The 21949-nt window shown below is 36.4% G+C and overlaps 1 protein-coding gene across 2 annotated transcripts in view; it reads right to left on the reverse strand.

The window, feature by feature from the left end:
* The window catches only part of ptpn11b (protein tyrosine phosphatase non-receptor type 11b), a 28735-nt gene extending 7005 nt beyond the window's left edge, over positions 1 to 21730 (reverse strand). Inside the window, exons 1-6 of one of the 2 annotated variants that reach the window (XM_084427304.1) lie at positions 21538 to 21730; positions 9176 to 9298; positions 1780 to 1974; positions 784 to 976; positions 571 to 687; positions 285 to 398 (exon numbers count right to left, since the gene is read on the reverse strand). In XM_084427304.1, coding sequence (XP_084283430.1) covers positions 285 to 398; positions 571 to 687; positions 784 to 976; positions 1780 to 1974; positions 9176 to 9298; positions 21538 to 21551 — 756 coding nt within the window. In that variant the 5' untranslated portion in view covers positions 21552 to 21730. Of the gene's footprint in view, positions 1 to 284; positions 399 to 570; positions 688 to 783; positions 977 to 1779; positions 1975 to 9175; positions 9299 to 13602; positions 13848 to 21537 lie in introns of those variants that run through there. The other variant, XM_084427305.1, reaches the window with a different exon arrangement.
* Positions 21731 to 21949: the final 219 nt, after the last annotated feature.

Consider the following 21949-nt stretch of genomic DNA (forward strand, 5'->3'; position numbering starts at 1 on the left):
CCAACTTTGCTGTGTAATGAGATGTTATGTTAAGTCAGCACCCCCTGCAGGAATGTCCCATTTATCTGGACAGTTACCGCCAAACAGGAACTGCAGTTTAAGAGGTCAGCAAGCAGAGAGTCTTTTTATAAACAGCTCTCATATCAAACAGTCCTCTGAGATTTAATGAGTGTATTACAGCGGAAAGTACGCTGTCTGTTCTCTCAAACAAAACCTGGACTGAATCACCACATCCTATGATGAACAGAAAATATGAGTAGACAAACGAATATGGACAGAAATACCTCAAATTCTTCCCAGAAGCCTTGCTTGGGTTTCTCTGAGTTGTCAGCTACTTTATTTAATTCCCGTACCCGGTTTTCAATGTTTGCTGCATTTATCCTTGTGGCATTAAATGGCTTGAACATATAAAGAAAGAACAAAATATATATATAAAAGACGAAATGTACCTTAAATGTAATTCCGAAGGATAAAACAGTGGCAGTACAGTATGTACTTACACTAACAATTAAAAGTTTGGGGTAGAATTTTTTTTTCTTTTTTCTTTCAGGCTTGGTTTAATTCACTCACCTGTTTAAGGTGCACGACAATTCCACTCTTCTCCACCATGGGGTTTTTCTTATAATGCTCCACTAAATCTGCTAAAGTGTCAAACCTCTCCCCTCCTCCTACATCATATTTCCCATCCTGGTAAAGAGAACAAACAAATCAGCCTTTCTTTTAAAAAAAAATACAGATTTTTCTTTTCTTGAGAAAATGGTGACATTTTTACTGCATTTTTACCTGATAACGGATCATGACATGGGTGACTTTAGTCTTGCGGTCTACGTTTTCATGCTTTTCTTCATTAGTGAGGACGGAAAGCACAAAGTCTCCCGGTTTACTCTGACTCTCTCTCACCAGGAAGCTGCCGGATTTACCCTTCTCCGTAAGGAGCTTTTCAGCATCTCTCCCCGAAAGATGCCCATGATACCACCTGATCCAGACAAAACACAACAATGAAGCACAGAAATACACATAATGTGCCTCCTAAATGGATTGTGTTTCTGAAAAATACATTTGAAAGAAAAAAATAATGTAAACACACAGTAAACACATATGTTTTCTGCAATTTCATATGCAAACCTTCTCACTGTAATATAAAGGATTCATAATGTTTGCCTCCACACATAAAAACGGCTACTTTTTAATTGTCACCCGCAGAACCGTGCACATTTCCAACTTTCACTATAGAAACTATAGTGCAGACTATATTTTGTGGTCGGAAAATGTGCTTGCGAATGTAAAGACTGTGAGAGTTGTTATGCTATGAGGATATGTGTGGGAGGCGTTCGCTCACAAGCTGGAAAAACCACAAAAGACGAGCCAAATATAATCTTTGAATGCAAATATGTTTTTCACCAACAATGTTTAATGTATATACATATTTCACTTTGATTTCACAACCTAGAGGACGTTGCACCATATAGACGGCATATAAACAGCAAACCCAGGTGAAGGAAGTTAAAAAGTACACTAGACTCTAAAATGAGACTGGACACACATAAACATCAAACATAAACAGAATGAAGGAAGGACATGTTCTACAGTGGTAAAACAAACTGTTAGTCATGAAATCAAGATAAGCACAATCTAGAGCTGATAAACAAACCACAGATTCTGACGTGCCACTGATCAACCCTCTCAAGGGTTTGAACACTAGGGGGCAGGATTTCTTCTGTCCACACTAATGCCACTGTCGAGCTCTAAGAGCTCTGGGTATATCTGGAGCTGCCGTACCTCTCAGATGTGGGATCCTTGCAGTTGAGGGGGTATTTCAACTCGATGACATCTCCGTTGCGTTCCCGCAGGAGGTCGTGCTGCTCGGTGTAGTACTGGACCAATTCAGCCAGAGTGGCGAATTTCTCCCCTCCGTACAGGTCATAATAGTCCCCCGAGTTCTGGATTTTAATATGGGTGACCTCATCGTTCCTCCTGCCCAGAACAAACAGATGGGACACAACAGGGAAAGGGTAGGGGGTGGGGATATGAGGGATGACAGACAGGATGGAAAAGATGGAAAAGACAGATAACAGTTAGGAGGTTGGCACTGAAAACTGACACTTTAAACCAGGGTAAATGCTGACATAAATATCTTACAAAGGTACAGTAATCTAGCTGACATAAATTATTATATATATTTTTTTCAAAATAGCGAGAGTGACTAAGTAATAGTCTTAGGCTGAAAATTCTAAAAATATTCAGTACAAATCTTCACATTATGCCATAATTTTCCAGCAAAAGCTTTATGAACTTATAGTCATCATAAAATTACATTTTAGCTGTACGATATGCAGCTTACACTAAATTGTTTTAATTTATTTTGAGAACTCAATCTTTAATGTAAATCCAAACCTGTTCTGCAATTTATGAAAAAAAAAAAAAAAACATTATGAAAGTTCAGAAGTTAAAATGAGGCACAAAGTGTTTTGGAGCAACCAAAGTTCTAAGCAGACTATACTAAATAGAAAATGACTCTTAATAGACTTCAGGTATACTCTCAACAAAACTGTCAAAAACTGCACAGCAGCTTTAAATGGCACAGTATGGAAAAAGTACAGAGGAACACCTGCATAGATATAATCAGCTGTGCTCAGGCACAAAACCACAACTTAACGCTTCGTGTGCAGATCACAACTACTGCAATTCAGCTCAAACACACACACACACACACACACACACACACACACACACACACATATATATATATATATATAATTCCAAAAAATAAATTAAAAAAATCAAACAAAAGACAGAAACCAATCTAATATGAGACCTCGATTCCTCTCTCATTTAATTTCTCTGGCTTTCTCTAGGCATCCATGGCTCTATCCTGGCCTGGCTCATGAAATTGCACTCTGCACAGTGTAATTGCATTCTGGAGGTAAGAGAGGAGGCAGAGCAGCACGGTCTCAGCAGTGAGGGGCTAATGGCTGCTGACTGCAGCAGATTAGAGTCTCTGCGCTGTGGGTCTAATGCAATCACAAGTTTGCCTACGTTGAAGGATGTCTAAATGAAGTCATTTTTTTAAATAATAATAATTCTACAAAAAAAATTATTTTATAATTAGAAAACAAATTAAAAAAATGTATATATACGAAAGTAATGTGAAAACACTTCCCCCAAAACATACTGAAACACAACTTTATCTCACTATTACTGTGGTATCTCAAACTTCTCATGCTCATGTCGCTTCTGAGCTTGATAAACATCAAATATGCAGAAACACACTGTTCATTTTCCTTTGGTATCACATGAATCAGGTGCACGAATTTAAAAATATTCAATGCAACAGCCAACGTGCTGCTCTTCTGGTATGTTTATTGGCTGTTTTATAATAGACTGCTAGCACCCTGTCAGATTCCTTTAACTCAAATGCAAATGTTCTGAATGTGTGAATGTGATTCAATCATTTGCATGACGTTTTAACATGTCCAGAGTCAGAGTAGAATGACAGAGCTGTGGCTACAGTCAGATTCAAAGACCCCTGTTGACTAATTTTACCCCTCGAGCATGAGTTTATCATTGATTTTCCAGCTAAAGCCAGCCTCTGCAGAAAACAAGACAGAAACACAATACTGCTATTGAGACCCTCTACAGAAGTTGGGTGTCTAAAATAATGTTTTTCCCAGAATTCCATGTTGCGGCACATTATGTGGACGGTTTTTCAACAAAAATAAACATGAAATAAACACAATCATGTCATTCTTCAAATACATTTGTCTTCATATTAGTGCACCTTGTCTTAAATAAATAAATTCCCATTGTCAAAGAAAATTTTTATTTATAAAACAATACTATTTTAATAAATAATACAAAACAGTGCCAGCTGGAATATTTATGCTATGTGCATTTTCTCAATCCACTTGCCAATGGCATGTGTGGCAAAGTGTTCCGGCAAGGGTGACATATGAAGTAGTCGTAGCGTCAGCTTAGGTGAGAATTGATGAACACGGATGTGCAAAGGATAGAGCAAAACAAAACGCTGAATTAGAAGTCTAAAACGAAAAGTTGTAAAGAAAATTTTCAATATAAGAGAAGAGGAACTACGTCCTACGTCAGAGGTCACCCTTTCACCGGAACTCGACTCTCTCGTGAACACCCGTACGACCGTTGCTGGAAGCCAGTGATTATAGTTTATAAAGTTTTAAATACTAGTGCAAAATACCCATGAAAAATCAGTTCTTGTGTGTGTTTTTAGTAATTGTTGGTTTGGTGTGTTTGAGTGCTCACTGTTACAATTACACAGCAAAAGTTCAGTGACAATTTTATTTGTGCATGGTAGAAAGCACAAAGTGAACTCTGAGAAAACGCTATGCTTGAGCAAACAGTTTGTGAATAGGCTACTACAAATGATGCCCGTGAAAGAGACTGTGAACACATTGAATAGGATATGTTTAGTTGGTGAATAGCATAGGCTACTATTACACAGTAGCGATAACGTTAAGCGCACCTGAATGAAATATAATATTCAGAAGTAAACAGCATAGCTGACTTACAGATTCACTTAACATCCACAAATGCGCGTCGATTCAGGGAGCAGTGCAAAGTGCTCGTGCAAAATCAGTTTTTGTGAGCTGATTGCCGTCAAAAAAGTTCAGAAGATATTTCTTAGCGATGGCTGATTCCAACAGTTTCAATATGATAAAAAATAACTTTTATATTGATTCAATGGATTAATTGCATTTTGAAAAAAAAAAAAAGTGTCATGAATTTATTGCATTTTTGGGGGAAAATTATTGCATTTTTGGGGAAAAAAAGATTTGAATTTGTTATGTTATTATAACCTAAAGATGCTATGTGAACGTTTGAAACAGAAAATTGTGGTTTTCATCTTGCCACTTTCTTGGTAAAGAAAACACATTTTTACTCAAATTAATCAAAATGGATTTATCACGTTCTGGAACCAAACTATAATATTCAGAAGTAAACAGTGTAGCTGACTGAGTGTTTATGTCAGAATGTTTATTTTTAAACCACAACCTTCTTGACGCTTCTTTGACCGATACAACCCTCTAATGTCAGAATGTTTATTTTTAAACCACAACCTTATAAAAATTATATATTTAACGATCTCTTTTGCATTTCTCATCCAAACAACATCAAACTTGGCACTGCACTTACTCGTGCCCGTAGCAAGACACCTGTCGAATTTGAAATCCATCGGACTAACGGTTCGAGAGATATGCGGTTAACAGACACACACACACACAGACAGACAGACAGACACACAGACAGACAGACGTTTCTGTAATTTATAGATAGACTAGTGCAAAAAATGCCCGTGCAAAATCAGTTTTTGTGTGTGTTTTTAGTAATTGTTGGTTTGGTGTGTCCTCATTGTTACAATTACACAGCAAAAGTTCAGTGACATTTTTATTTGTGCATGGTAGAAAGCACACAGTGAACTCCGAGAAAAAGTTATGCTTGAGCAAACAGTTTGTGAATAGGCAACTACAATGATGCCCGTGAAAGAGACTGTGAACGCATTGAATAGGATATGTTTAGTTGGTGAATAGCATAGGCTACTATTACACAGTAGCGATAGCGTTAAGCGCACCAGAATGAAATATAATATTCAGAAGTAAACAGCATAGCTGACTTACAGATTCAGTTTACAACCACAAATGAATAAGAGCCTCGATTCAGGGAGCAGTGCAAAGTGCCCGTGCAAAATCAGTTTTTGTGTGTGTTTTTAGTAATTGTTGGTTTCTTGGTAAAGAAAACACATTTTTACTCAAATTAATCAAAATGGATTTATCACGTTTTGGAACCAAACTATAATATTCAGAAGTAAACAGTGTAGCTGACATTCTGAGATTGTCAGAATGTTTATTTTTAAACCACAACCTTCTTGGGGCTTCTTTGACCGATGTTTATTTTTAAACCACAACCTTCTAAAAATGATATATTTAACGATATCTTTTGCATTTCTCATCCAAACAACGTCAAACTTGGCACTGCACTTACTCGTGCCCGTAGCGAGACACCTGTCGAGTTTGAAATCCATCGGACTAATGGTTCGAGAGATATGCGGTTAACAGACACACACACACACAGACAGACAGACAGACAGACACACAGACAGACAGACGTTTCTGTAATTTATAGATAGTTTATCTATAATTTATGGATATTTTTCTTACAAAAACGAATCGCTTCCCTTTGGAAGGCATTTATTAACCCACTAGAGTCGTATGGATTATATGATAGATGGATGGAATGCGTTTTTTGGATCTTTAAAAAACTTGGGGGCACTATTCAATGCCATTACAAAGCTGGGAAGAGCCAGGATATTCATTTAATATAACCCTGATAGTATTTGGCTAAAAGAAGAACGTCATATACACTTATGGCTTGAGGGTGAGTACATTTATGGCATCATTTTCCTTTATGGGTGAACTATTCCTTTAAGTCTTTACAAGTGGTCCGATTGGGTTGAACAGTTCTGTTCACAAGAGTCCAACTCATTAGACTGTCTAAATTATGTTTAGCCTATGCATTTGCCACCAGTCGATTGTGAAATAAACATTTGGCTGGGGAACAATCTTCTACAAGTCGGCCTCAGGTTACACACAAAACAACGCTATAAAATAGACGTTAATTTAATTTTCACTTCATTCTCTTCAAACTGGGTCTGGATTGATCGTTACTAGAGTAGAAGTCATAGTGAAAGTTTAACCCAAAGTAAAGCGTCAAACTATGCTCTGTGAATGTGAAAACAGTTTTAGAGGGTCACTTCCTGTTCCCTGCTCCTGATAGCCATAACATGCAGACAGGAAACTTCTCCTGACACATTTCACCTGGCCCTGACACATCATACGTTACACTGCAGCGCCGCGAGCCATTCATCTGACTCGGCTCCCAGCTTTCTGTCTGCAACTTAACGGTTAACAATAGTGCAGACGCTGAGCAATAGTTTCCACCCAGGAAAAATGGTGAGAGACAGATAAGAGAAACAGAAGCATGGAGTAGGGGAACATAATGCATTGAAGTCCCTAGGTGACCATTTGGCAAAATAACTCCTTCCTTTATCTAATAATGCATTTTAAAAGAAGACTCTTCCTCATAACTTTGTAATTAAGGTCTCATCTGCCTACATTAGGCCTGAGAGGCAGAACGCCAGTGAGACTTGCTGATGTCTGAGTGACTCTTGTATTGATGCATTTGGTCAATTTCCTGCTTCTTTATCTTCAAATGTGCACACTAGATTCCAGACACACTTGCAATTAAATATTAGTTGAAATTATGTTATTTATTTATTTATTTGTTTATTTTACTTGGTCTACATTAGTCATGATATTTCTGTCATGACAACTCTCGGAGTGTTTTAGCACGGTAATGGATATGACAATGTTGATATGTTTGGTCTTTAATTATAATTATATAATTATTATATTGTTATATTGCTATAATTATTGGTAATCTCAAGTGGTCTAAAAGAGGTTGCCTGATCATTTGTAAAAAAAAAATATATATAATATATATATATATATTTTTTTTTTTGTGATAACCTCTATATTGGTATTCCAAAAACAATTATATAAAACTAAATGAAAAAAATGGAAAATTAAAAATGGTCAAGCAACAGACTTTACAATTTTTGGACCACTTGAGAGGGAATGACCTATATTTAAATATGAATATGGGCCAAAACTTATTTATTACACAAAAAAAGTCATGAGTAATTTCTACATTAATTCTGCACCAATTGCAAATTAAATATAATATAATACCATTCCATTGTTTGAACAAAAAAAAAAGTTGTTGACAATTCCAGACTGTACTGCAAAAGTTCAAAAAACAAATTTAAATACAAGATGGTGGTTGAGGCAAAGTAACGTTGATTATGTTTATTTCAATACTGATGAATATTGATCAAAATTGTTCAAAGTCAGCTTAGCAACAGCCGAGTTGCAGCCTACTGTATGCAGTTCGTTCCAAAGCCTTCACTTGTGAGATTTCGTGACGGTTAGGAAGGCAGCTACTGTATGTAGGCAGTAGCCTTACTAGGTTTTACAACGTTCCAATTATTCCAGTAATCCAGTACTGAAAAGCACAAAACATGGGTCCAAAAATACACTAACCAATAGCCTTCACTATTAACTTGTTTATATACTGGTATGTCCATGCATCTGATAATCATAACAAGCTGACCTCATTGCTTCACAGCTGGGCAGATAAATCAGTCTGCATGCAGCTGGGCTTCAGCCCTGAAGGCTTGTGTTGGAGTTGAGGCACGTGGCCTTAGTTCTGGAGAACATTAGATACAGTGAGAGTCTTACCACCATAACCACAAACAGCTGATCTGGGCTCCACAGCCTCCATGTCTTAAAGCTATTATGAAAGCTCTCTCTCTCTCTTTCTTTCCAATCACTCATCAGACAAGCAGCTGCAGTGGCTCACAGACCTGCTCACAAGCTGACACTGTAATCCTTAAGCACTAGACCGGGGGCAACTTAAAAGCTCTGAGGTTCTGGAGAGAGCGGGAGGGAAAGTGCCTTCTATTACGGTCATCTACGTGCGAGTGCGAGCATCTAATACTGATGGCAACTAATAAAAACACAGCTGTAATCCTCAATACGCACTGACACAATGCAATATGTATGCATTGCAAGACAATAGTAATGTTTTATTCCCTATTGCAGAGGTCTGCTCCTGGGGACACGCTGTCCTGCAGAGTTTAGTTCCAACCGTAATCAAACACCTAATCAAGCTCTTCAGGATCACTTGAAAACACACAGGCAGAGTGTGCTGGAAATAAACTTTGCAGGACAGTGGGTCCCCAGGAGCGGTGTTGAAGAGCTCAGTCCTATTGTGTTTGTATTTTATGACGTGATCTTTTGAGCTTTCTCTGCATGAAACAAAAGCTGACAGAAATCTATGACACAAACAAGCATTTTAATGCTTTACCAAGCATGAAACCAGTCAGCTAGACAAACAAGTACACTTCCAAGAAATCAATAACTAAACATTTAACAGAGGAGATGCAATTCATGCTCAACTTCACAAACCACAGCAGGTCAAAACAACATAATGACCGGGATAAGCGTCCTGTGGAAAAAAATCATAATTCAAGACAAGAGCATAAGCGCAGTAGGGCAGGTGTGGAGAAGCGCACTGTAAATATGCCGACCTGACAGACAGAGTGAAATCCCCAGGGTTGCTCTTGCTGGGTCTCGCTAGGAAGCTGCCATGGACGCCCCGTGTCAGGAGGAGGTGTTCTGCCTCGATCCCAGTGATGTTGGGATGAAACCACCTGAAATTAAAGCAAAATGACATACTCAGAAAATACATCAAGTCCTGATGATCAATAGCTAACAGAGCTTTACCTTTATCTTATGATCAAAATTTGCAAAAAAATATGCAAACACTTCTCATAAAGGTACAGTGTGATGCAAAAGTCTCTAGTACAAAAATGTTCTGCATTTGTAACTTATACTGTATATGTTCAACAGTGTGAGGTCATTAATATTTCTTTTTTTAAGAAATCCTTTTATTAAGCAATGATGTATTAAATTGACTGAGTGACAGTAAAGTCATCTACGATGTTACAAAATATTTCTATTTCACATAAATGCTGTTCATTTTTCTCTTTCCTGAAAAAAAAATCATGATTTCAATGAAAATATGAGGCAGCACAGCTGTTTTCAACATTGATAATAATCAATAGAAATGTTTTTTGAGCAGCAAATCAGCATATTAGAATGATTTCTGAAGGATCATGTGACACTGAAGACTGGAGTAATGATTCGATTTTTAAAGATTAAAATAGAAAACTTTAAATTGTAAGAATATTTCACAATGTTACTGTGTTTTTACTGTATTTTTGACCAAATAAATGGAGCCTCGCTGAGCATAATAGACTTCATTTAAAAGCATAAAAAAATCGTACCAACCCGAAACTTTTAAACGGTACATTTAAGTTCAAATAAAATGAGACCTATATGCACTTCTGCATCCTGTACATCTCAGGCTCTCCAAACTCTTTAGTTCACCCACCCGTTCTAGTGATGTCATCAAGCAAGCTTAGCCACATGTATATTTGTGTCCAATTTCACGCCGAGCGCCAATTCTAATCAGTTACGATTTGCTGTGTTTGAAAAGTTATTTCCTAATCCTTTGGGGTTGATGGGGGGGTGGAAGGGGACAAGAGGTCGTGTGTAATCTGGGCTGGTGTTGGGCTCCAGCTGTCTGGCTGCCTGCAGCCCGTCTGTCCCTACACCGGCTCCCTCACGTGAGAAGGCTTTGTGAATGGCCGTTCAGGGGTCAGGAGTAATTTTATCTGCGTGCTGTTTCAGAGCGTGGCTGCCTGCTAGGGGCCCCATGTCTTAATCTCACTTTAAGTGACGGCATACAAGTCACTTACTTTCATCTTGACAGAACCTGACCACAATATAATTTGTTATACACTACCATTCAAAAGAAGTCTCTTATGATCACCAAGGCTGCATTTATTTGATCAAAAATACAGTAAAAACAGTAATATTGTCAAATATTATTACAATTTAAATTAAGAAAAAGTAAAATTATAAAATAAAATCTTTTGATATAAAATGTCATTTATTTCTATGATGGTAAAGCATTATTACTCCAGTCTTCAGTGTCACATGATCCTTCAGAAATCATTCTAATATGCTGATTTGCCCACTCAAGAAATATTTTTTTTGAATTATCATTGTTGAAAACAGTTGTGCTGCTTAAGATTTCTTTGATGAATAGAAAGTAAAAAAAAAAAAAACAGCATGAGCATTCATTTAAAATAGAAATCTCTAACAATGTAAATGAATTTACCGTTATTAATGACCAATTCCATTTCTTTTTCAATTTTTTTTTTATTAAAATTAAATAAATAAAAACCTACTGACCCCAAACTTTTGAACTGTTGTGTACACATAATTTGTCAAATAATCCTCATTTCTCAAATAATGCCTATAATTCTCAAGTGTTGAATTTAATAACAAAACATTCTATACTGTGATTTAATGAGATTTTAAGATAAATTCTGTTACGTATGAATAAAGGAATATTCAGGGTAAAGCAGAATCTTGCTGTCATTAGCACAGAAAATAATTTCAACTCATTCCTTACTTCAACAAAATTTCATTTATGTTAGCCAGCTTGATAGCATTACCTCGGTGACATTGAAATAAAAAAGAACATGTCTAAGAAATGTAAGATTTAGTGACAACATGCTCACATCTGCCCGGGCCATCGAGACATCCAGTCCTGTGGTGCATTACTGCATACAACTCAAAATGTTCTACAGCACGCCTCAAATGTCGTTGAAAGATTAACTTGTATTGAAAAGCAGAGGTCTTAACGAACAGATGTGCACATTACGTCTTACCCCAGTTCTGTCAGTTTAAACTCTAAACATGATTTCCCCCCATCTTTCCATGGAAAGTCGGCAAACATCACTCACTTCCTCCAGTTCTTCACCATAGAGGAAGTGTTGTAGTTCCCTTGATGTAGTATTGTATCACTGAGGCTACCTGTGAGCATTAGTAATCACTGCTCAGAGGGGATGTTGAGAGTACAGTATCTCTTCCCCCCTCATCATGACTAACTGCTTATGATTCTATGTTTGTCAAAAGGGCTATATTTTCCCCTCTTGTCACATCATCACTGGTCACTAACTTCCCAATCTTTTGTAATGTTTGAAGCTGAAGCAAAAATATTAAAATATATGTGGATTAATAATTCATTGACATTTCTGTCAACACTGACAATGACTTATAGAAAAGCAAGCCCAGCAACTACGACCTAGACAAAAAAAGTTGTACACACATGTATATAGACGTTTGTAATTGTAATGAAAAGGAACTGTAATTGGTTCACTGTGAGATAGCATATACAGAGAAAAATTACATTCAATTTATCAGGAAAACCCATACACAAAAGAAATATATCTGAAATATATTTTCAGGATATATTTTGGAATATATGCAAATATTTGAAATTGGCCCAATTAATATATTTGATACTTATATTTCATATATTTTTGTTATATTTCAGAATATATTTCAATGAATTTTTTTCTGTATGGGTCCCCAAAAGTGTCAAAAATATATGTGGCATATATTCCAAATACATTGAAATATATTCTAAATATAACAAAAATATATGAAATATAAGTATGAAATATATTTATTGGGCCAATTTCAAATATTTGCATATATTCCAAAATATATTCTGAAAATATATTTCAAATATATTTCTTTTGAGTATGGGAATACACATTATTGTACTGTGAATCACTGTACAAATTATGGGTTTTGGAAGTGAAACGTCTGAATTACCTTATCATTTATGCTGAAAATATATTATATTCAACAAGACAACAATATTGCTAAAATAAAAGAAAGTTTTTTTTTTGTGATGTTATTTTGTAATGTTAAGTGATTTGTGTTGTTCATATGTTTATTAGTTATTGTTAATGGAAACGACACTGCTTGAGTTGTTAAGAATGGTATATTATTAATATTTGAGATAAAATGTGAAAATATATTCAGATATATGCCACTATGCTTAACAATGACAATTATTGCCACCCGAATATATATATATATATATATATATATATATATATATATATATATATATATATTTTTTTTTTTTTGTGTGAATTTCTGTCAACTACAGCTGATATTTTTGTATCGCCCGGTATGATAAACATGCCATATATGTCATGAAGAACTGAAAAAGATATAGCACTAAATGTGGTCTGTGCTGTGTAGATAAACATGTCATCATACATTAGCTGACAATACATGGGCTCTATATCATTTTGCAACATTAAAGCAAAAGACCAGAATATTCTGTTTTAGAATATTTTACTGTGACTTCAAATTCATTGGAATATGGAACATGATGCAGCGACTACAAAAGAATATGTATTTTTGAAAAAGATTCAAGGATGGCCGTCTCTATTTATGTCCATGTTTAGTAAACATCTTGGTACATAATTTTGGGATTTGAGGTCATCTGAAAAAAACATAAATGAAATCTTCATTTTGCATATTGTAAAACAGCAGGTGACACTAATCCCAGATAAGCTGTTATGTATTTTCATAAAACAATGATAGTGGGATTAGTCTGACCTCTTACCCTTTCTTTTCAGTTCGTAAACCTGCTCTTCACAAACAAAAATTCACAAAGAAAAGATAACAATAACTTGCCAATTTCACAATAATAAAAATAAAGAGAGCACATAACAAGTAACACCAACTGGACGAGTTTCTGTTTTAGCTTGTGATGGAGGGTCTGGTCTATTATTCCAACAGGTCTGTACAGATGCAGGTTTTGCACCCAGGAACAAACATCTCCGGGTCACTTCTAAGCTTCACTGAGCTCCCAGCAGCTCTCCAGGAGCTTTCCTCACGCACAACACACACACAGCCACAACAAACCACAAACCATCCTGCAAAGTGCACGCACACACACCTGCACAAACAGCAGCACAGAAAGAAATGCGTAACGCAACCGCACGTGAATTCGTCCGTGAAAATGCCATCGACCAGATACAAAATGATAACAGCAACTAATGCCTCATGTTCCTACCTCACCATTCTGTTCGGAGCCTGTCAGAGCCCCTGCTTTGCTTCAGAGTTGGTAATCCACGCTTGGTACAGTTACACAAGGAGGAAGAGAGGGGGCAGGGACTTGTAGGAGTGCTGCTGGTTGGAAAGAGAGGTGGGGGTGTTTAATCTGGGATTTGGATGCGTGTGAGCTGCCCTGATAGGAAAGCCAGCCAGCACAATCAGCTTTTGAGCAACTGTCCATCCCTCCTGCCCCCCCTTCCTCTCTCTCTGAACGTGACGCAGCGTTGCCATGCTGCCCGGAACACTCTTACACCCCTTATCTTTATCTTTGCTACCATTAGGTTTAAATGTAGAGTGGCAGCTTTTGGGGAGAAAAAAAATAAAAAAAACAGCACTGCACACACAAAGAAAACAAATTGAAATTGGTACAGTACAAGATCATATTCAGAGCAGCTTAGAGCATACTGGAAAACCATGTGAAAATGTTTTATGGCATCAAATAATCATATTTGCATTGCAGTTAATCAGTATTTTCCAGTAAAAAATATCTGAACATGCTTAAAAACAAGGTATAGCTAACTTTTGTTTTAATACACCAACGTAAAATATTTTGGGGTCAATCAAATTAAAAACTAAAACTAAGCACTAAAATAAAAAGATTGTTATGCTCACCAAAACTGCATTTATTTGATCATAAATAGACCAATAGTAATATATTGATAATAGTGAAATAGTATTACAATTTAAAATAACCGGTTTCTATTTTAATATAAATATATATATTTTAAATGACCTCCATTGGAAAAGCTGGAATTTTTAAATGGCCATTATTACTCAAGTCTTAAGAAAGTCAAGTCTCATTCTAATATGCTGATTTGTTGTTCAAGAAACATTTCTTATTATTATTATTAGTTGAAAATGGTTGTGCTGCTTAAGTGGAAAGTGTGCAATTTTAAGAAAGTCTGAAGAACAGCATTTATATGAAATAGAAATATTTTGTAGCATAAATGTCTTTATTGTCATTTTTCACCATATAATGTGTCCTTTCTGAATAAAAGTATCAGTAGCGTACAAACATGAAATTAACCAAATTTTCTAACGTTTTTCTTCTTGTTTTAATCAAAAATCCTTAACATTTTAATGAGAAAACATTTAGCAATTGGATAAGAAAAATACATTTAATGCACAATTTTGATTCTCAAATAAACATGTTTATAAAAGAAAAATACTTTTTTTTTTTTAAATGTATTATGAGATAATGCTACAGTAACTGACTATATGCACACGTGGAAGTTTCAAAGATTTGTTCCTTTGCTCAAGCACTTTAAGTGTGTACGTGCCAGCTTATGCACTCTGCTCTGCTACTGTAAGTTACACAAGTGAAAAATGCTTGCCAAATAATGAAGTAATTCTGTATCTAAATCTCTGATTGATTTGAAACGAGACAGAGTAAACAACATGAGTATAAAATGTCCTGCTTGGGCTTGCGAAGCTTTTTTCTAATTACAGAGGAACTTTGGCATGAGTCACTAAGGGACAGAGAGAATTAGGACAGACCTGAGCGCCAGGAAAACACCCGGATTCCCCCAGAATGGAGCTGAACACAATATCATGAGTCCAAAATATGAAGAGTTTTAGCTTTAGGTAAAGCTGAAGTGTGTCATTTGTGCCACCAAACTAATTAGCAAAAAAGAATAATGACATGTTTCCCAAAAATCTGCCATGGGTTGGACAAACAACACTCAGTCCCGCCTAAAATACACACCACTGGTTGAGCCAATGTTGCTATGCCAGGATGCTCAAACAACAGCAGTGTTTTCTGCAGTGTTTACACTTTCGAGGAATCAATCTACAAATGGCTCATTTCTGGTCGTCTCTGCATCTCAAACTGGGACCACAAATGCCCGGTTTCACAGACAAGGCTTAAGCTAGTCCCAGACTAAACATTTAGCTGAAAGCAACTTGCACTGACATATCTTAAAATTGTCAGTGCCATTGTTTTGTCTTAAGATGCAGACCAGTAATGTTTGTTTTTTTTCTAAAGGCACACTTATAAAAGCTACTTAAATGTCCTAATTTAACGAAGGCCTAGTCCCGGCTTAATCCAAGCCCTGTCTGTGAAGCCAGGGGAAAGTATTAATGTTGAAAAATGTTGAACTTCCAGCCGTAAGTCTTATCAATTCTCTTTAATGCTTTATCACCCCCCCTTTTCAATGGAAGTAATATTGCCCTGTAACTTCCCTTTAAACCTTAAAAAATCTCATAAGGACACAATACAATCTGAGGCCATTAGTGTTATAATAGCCTGATTAATGAATGCAAAGGAAGAGCGCTTCTGTTCCTTTAGCTTCCCCTTCCATAAAATAAATGTACGACTTGCTCCCCTGGTTTAATAATTAACAGCCATTGTCCAGCATGCAGCCTGATAAAAATAGCAATGAACTATGGCACAAAAAAAAAAAAAAATCTAACAAGATGAACGAACACCACAGACATTGAATGCTGTTAAATAACATAATTGTTATAACTATTTCAATCATAATAAAACCAACAGGCAAATGAAATTAAAAATGCCAAAGGATATCTAAAATGGGAATGGCAACATAATCCTCTTTTGTCACATCTATATTGGCACATACTGTTGAGTGACACCAGAGACTCTCTTGCTTATGATAACTCGGGGGCACAAACGGGTTGCACAGTGTGGGCCAGAGAGAGAGAGAGAGAGAGAGGGATAGGGAGAGAGCGAGTGAGCGATATCAGGCGGAAAGTGCTGCAGCAGTGTTCTGACAGGGGAAACACACAGGCCCACGTGCACACAGAGAGCAGCCTATTCCCTCTTACATAATGTCTCAAGTTCAACACAGTCGGCTATTTAAAGAGACAGGCTCGGTGACAGAAAGCGATATACATAGTACCCCCCCACTCAGCTTCAAAGACCCTCTCTCATCTATATTGGGGGCAGACGGGTGTCTGTGGCTGGATTTTGGTACAGTTACTGATATTTTTAGAAAAGCTGATTATGGTACCACATGTCAGTCTAGTGGTGACATGGTAGGTCAGTTCAAACACAGTCCTGTAATTAGTGAATGTATATATATATATATATATATATACACACACATACATACATACATACATACATACACACACGCATACATATACACACACACACACACACACACACACACACACACACACACACACACACACACACACACACACACACACACACACACACACACACATACATACATACATGCATACATACATACATACATACACACACACACTGATCAAGTACAGTAAAAACAGTAACTTGTAATTATCATTCTAATATGCTGCTGAAACATTTCTTTTTATTATCCATATTGAAAACGTATTTTTAATGGAGAAATAAAATCAGTATTCTTTGATGAATGGAACATTCAAAAGGAAGCCTTTTTAAAATGTTTTTCCTCAAACTTTCGAACGGTAGTGTATCAAGGTTTCCACAGAAATACTAAGCAGCACAACTGTTTTCAACATTGAATAAGAAATGTGTCTTGATCAAAAGAGTACTGATTTTATTTCTCCATTAAAAATACGTTTTCAATATGGATAACAAAAAGAAATGTTTCAGCAGCATATTAGAATGATTTCTGAAGGATCATGTGACACTGCAGACTGGAATAATATCTAAAAATTCAGCTTTACCCTCACATGAATAAATTACAATTTTAAAATATATTACAATTAAAAAGGAAAACAGTTATTTTTTGTTTAAATTGTAATAATATTTACAACAATACTAACGCAGTTTGGGTGAGCATAAGAGACTTCTTTCAAAAACGTATTAGTATGGAAGTAGGGCTGGGCGATAAACGGTATCATATCGAGATCATAATTTTGTTGCTAACGATGATAAGCTCTGGACATATTTTTTCATCCATGTTTTTAATTTATACAGTTTGTTTGTGCAGCATTTGTCAAAAAAATTTTAAATGCATGTTTCGTTAGCAAAATTTTATTTGATTACATTTTAAAAGTTTAATTGTGAACAAAGAAGTTTAAATGTTTACGTTCATTCTCAAGGTCTAACAAATATGTGGAAAGCATTTCCTTCCCCATGGTAATGGTAAATTAATATCGTGATAAATATCAATATCCTATGATATGGGGGATAAAAAATTGTTATATATTTTTGGTCATATCGACCAGCCCCTATATGGAAGTACATAAAGAGTATAGGACATACAGTATATACATATACATATATATATATATATATATGGGGCATTATGGCAGTCAATCTGAAAGTGCGAGATGATTGATTTTAGCCTCCATTACTAAAGACCCCAAGCACATAAATGTAAGTTTAAATCAATTCACACACAGTTAATGCTACATGCAAGGCTTGACGTGGAGCCAGCCTCTCTCTGCCCTGACTGAGGGAGAAATATGTTGCCATTTTTGAACTTGCCCCGGGTCAGACAGCCCAAGGACACGTGAAACAAAATCTTATGTCGACGATCATATTCAAATTCTCGACAGCTTATAACAACCCTTCCAATAGAAATAGCCTCCTGGAATGGGATCAAGTCCTGGCTTTGCATCCTAAAAGGGGAGACTAGGAGAATAATAAAAAAAATTCTAATTTTGATGTGAACAATGAAATGAAAGACATCCATATAATTTACTACATTGTCTCCGCAACCGATATTATTCTTCATTTGATCTGCAGTGAAATCATTCCTTGAATAAAAAAATACTGAGGGTTTAGGGTCATGCTGAGTATCAGCTGGACTGATTTTAAGGGTCCATTTATGAAACAATAATCATCAATCCATGATGTGAAATATCCACAAATCATAACATATGACCACTAATGGTAATAGACTGCAGTTTGACACTTTTCATTTTAATTCTAAATGTCAATAGCACAAAGGAAAATGATCCTGGTGCTTTGAGGGCAATAAGATAAATGGATGACTGCGATAAAATCTGTGTTCTCAGCAATCCTTTAGCCATGACTAGCAGAATTCCTGGAAATTTTGGACAGGCTATCTCATTTCACCACATTGGAGGCAGTTTTCCTGTCTGTGAATTTTTAGTTCTGTGCTATCGGTCCTGTCCCTTCTGCTTTCAGATACACAAGTCAAACAAGGATGCATTAAAGTGACATTAAAGGCATTCATAATGTTACCATTTCTATTTCATATAAACACTGTTCTTTTGAGCTTTCTATTCATCAATGAATCTTGGAAATTATGTATCACGTTTCCCACAAAAATATTAAGCAGCACAACTCTTTCAACATTGATAATAATAAGAAATGCTTCTTGAGCAGCAAATCAGCATATTATAATAATTTCTGAAGGATCATGTCACACTGAAGACTGGAGTAATGATGCTGAAAATTCAGCTTTAACATCACAGGAATAAATGACATTAAAATATATTAAAACAGAAGTTTTTCTTTTTTTTTAAATCATATATCACATTTTTTACTGTATGTTTGATCATATAAAAACAGCCTTAGTGAGTATCTGAGTCTTCTTTAAAAACAGTTACAATCATCTTCCGACCACAAACTTTTGAACAGTAGCATGCATGGATGTAAATGAAGGGAAATTGCAAGTGATTATCAAACTAAGTGTGGAAACTTTGACAGTAGACAACTATTTACGAGCAACCAAAATGTTCATGACCACATATTTTCATGACCCCACAAAAATAACCGCGCAATGAGCCATCTCTTCCTTTTTCCTCTTTCCTGTACACGCTTACTCACATTCTTACACAAACACACACATACACATACACAAAAGGTGCTTCATGAACTAGAGATAAAGAAATACAAATAATGCCAAAAAAAGAATGCAGCAGCATGTGGGCTAAGTGACCAAGCAAAATTCTTCCACATTACATAAAGATAATAATAATAATCTTTTGGCCCAGCCAGAACTAGGAGCAGTTTAAATGTTGTTTATGACAATGAGTTAAATATGCATGAACATCAGGGCTAAGCAATTTTGTTAGCCTCCACTATGCAAAAACCTCTTGTGAACAATAAAAAGTTAAACATTTGAAGTGTAATATATGTAAATCCTATATTTATATCATTTTTCAGGTTCCTGTTTGTGCAACATATCTGCAAATCTGCAAAACATACAGGACCCTGTACATTTTGCACATTAGACAGATTCATCCTCCGTTATGTATTATTAAGTGGGATCAGTTTTCATTCCATTTAAAGAGATATGCAATCATTTACTCGGCCTTAGGTGTACGACTTTTTTTTCTTCATTGGAACACAAAAGGAGATGATGGTCTCAGTCAACATTCACTTTTATTGTATGTAAAAAAATATGCAATGGAAGGTTTCAAAGGCTGCCAGCCCCAAACATTCTGCCTAACATCTCTTTTTGAGCTTCAATGAAGAAATAAAGGCATGTAGGTCTGGAAGAATAGCCTAAATGATGACAGAGTTTACATGTTTGGGTGAACTATTAATGTGATGAGAATGACACCAGTAATGATAATCTAATGATACTAATAATAGTCAATGGTAATTGTTGGCAGCAGAACTATTTATATAACAGATGGTGTAAAGGCAGAGTAAAGGCCAAAGGCTCACAGACTACTCTGACAAATGAAAGCTGCTGGAGAAGCCATAACCAGCTCAATTCTGAAATATGTTGAGTTAACGGTAAGTGAGTGGTATATAGAGCAAGCATAGCCACACAAAGTGTTCTTCCCATACACTACATTGTTTACCCAAGCCAAGGCCACCTGTGCAAACTCTCACAATAACTGATGTGTAGGCTACTTCTTTGTGTAGACCATTACACAACGAATCTCAAATGCACATTTAACACTCACAATAAAAATCATAGGCCTATGTTCAACTTTTGGAAACGAACCAGTGTCAAACCAGGTGGGTTAACTTCTTTTTAGATGCGTTTTAACCCTGGCTAAATGGAAACCCCAGCTCCAGGGGTGTTTAGCAACATGTAAGTTAGCAGATATAAGTTACAACTATTTGTAAAATGCCTCGGGGCTTACCTTACTAAATATTCGTTATCTTGTACATTCACTGAAATTTCACGCGTTGTGTTTACTCTCCATGTAGATACAATGTCGATTAACGACGACAACAAAATACACTGTTTAGTTGTGTTTCACAAGTCTTAAGACAGCCAGACCTGACCTACGACATTTCTACAGTAGCAGATGGACAGTTATTAAAACAGGTCGCGTGGCGTAGTTGTCCAATCAATTTTACTGACCTCATTAATATGCAAATAAGGACGTTAATTGGATAGGTTACAACGGGGTTCCATAAAGTGTGCAAAAATACCCTTGATTAACTAACCCAGGATAAAGTATGACAAGATAAAAAGGATAACAATTTAACGTGTAGAATTTTAAATTAATATAGTCTCAGTATTTAAGGTCTATTACTTATTTGCAGCTTTATTTAAAGATATTTTCAGCGCATCTGTTCATATTTCTCTTTTTTTTATTCTAACGGTTATCTCAAATCTCATGTCGTCTTTTTTTAAACTAGTGTTATTTTAGCATACGATATATATACAGTAAATACAGTAGGATGTCATTAACACAAGTCTTCTAAAAATCGTCACAATAAACTAATAAAGCACAGTTTTAAACTACATTGAGAGAAACTGTCACAGTGACTTTGCGCTACTGATTATTCATATACGATAACCGGTAGCGAAAGCGATACAATCTACATAGGCTACTACTGAAATAAACGAAAAGAAAAAAAGACTAAAACTACGTTGAGCAAAGCGAACACATACAGTATGGGCCAGAGAGGATCAGGAGCCTGGAGTAAAGACCGAGTCCGACTCATTGAGCTGTGTGCCGTGCTCGATTCATTCATACAGTAACAGTAGGCTAACCATCAGTCCCCGCTCTTGCAGTTTTAATGTCGCCTTCTGCTTACCTTCGAGACGTCATGGCCGTCCTGGGAGCTGTCAGATGGAAATGTGTATGAGCGGACTGAAGGGGAAAGTGTAATAAAATGTTCCTGCCTTCGCCGAGTCACTGCAGCGGAGCTGAGCGCGAGCGAGGGGCGTCACACACACACACACACACACACACACTCACTCACTCACTCACTCACACACACTCACAGCGCCCGTCTCTCTCACTCCCTCCCTCCGCCTCTCACAGACCAACAGAGGGGACACACCACCGATAACAGACGGGGACACTTTAGCAAACAACCGTTTAAAAACATTCGGTAGTGTGTGTGTGTCTGCAGGCTTCCTATATTTATATATATTTGCCTTTTTTAATTTGAACGTTTCGGCCTGTGGACTCCATGAAACCAAGACTGGAGCTTTTGTTGCAAA

The sequence above is a fragment of the Rutilus rutilus genome (genome assembly GCF_951802725.1).
Source record: "Rutilus rutilus genome assembly, chromosome: 13".
Taxonomy (NCBI): Eukaryota; Metazoa; Chordata; class Actinopteri; order Cypriniformes; family Leuciscidae; genus Rutilus; species Rutilus rutilus.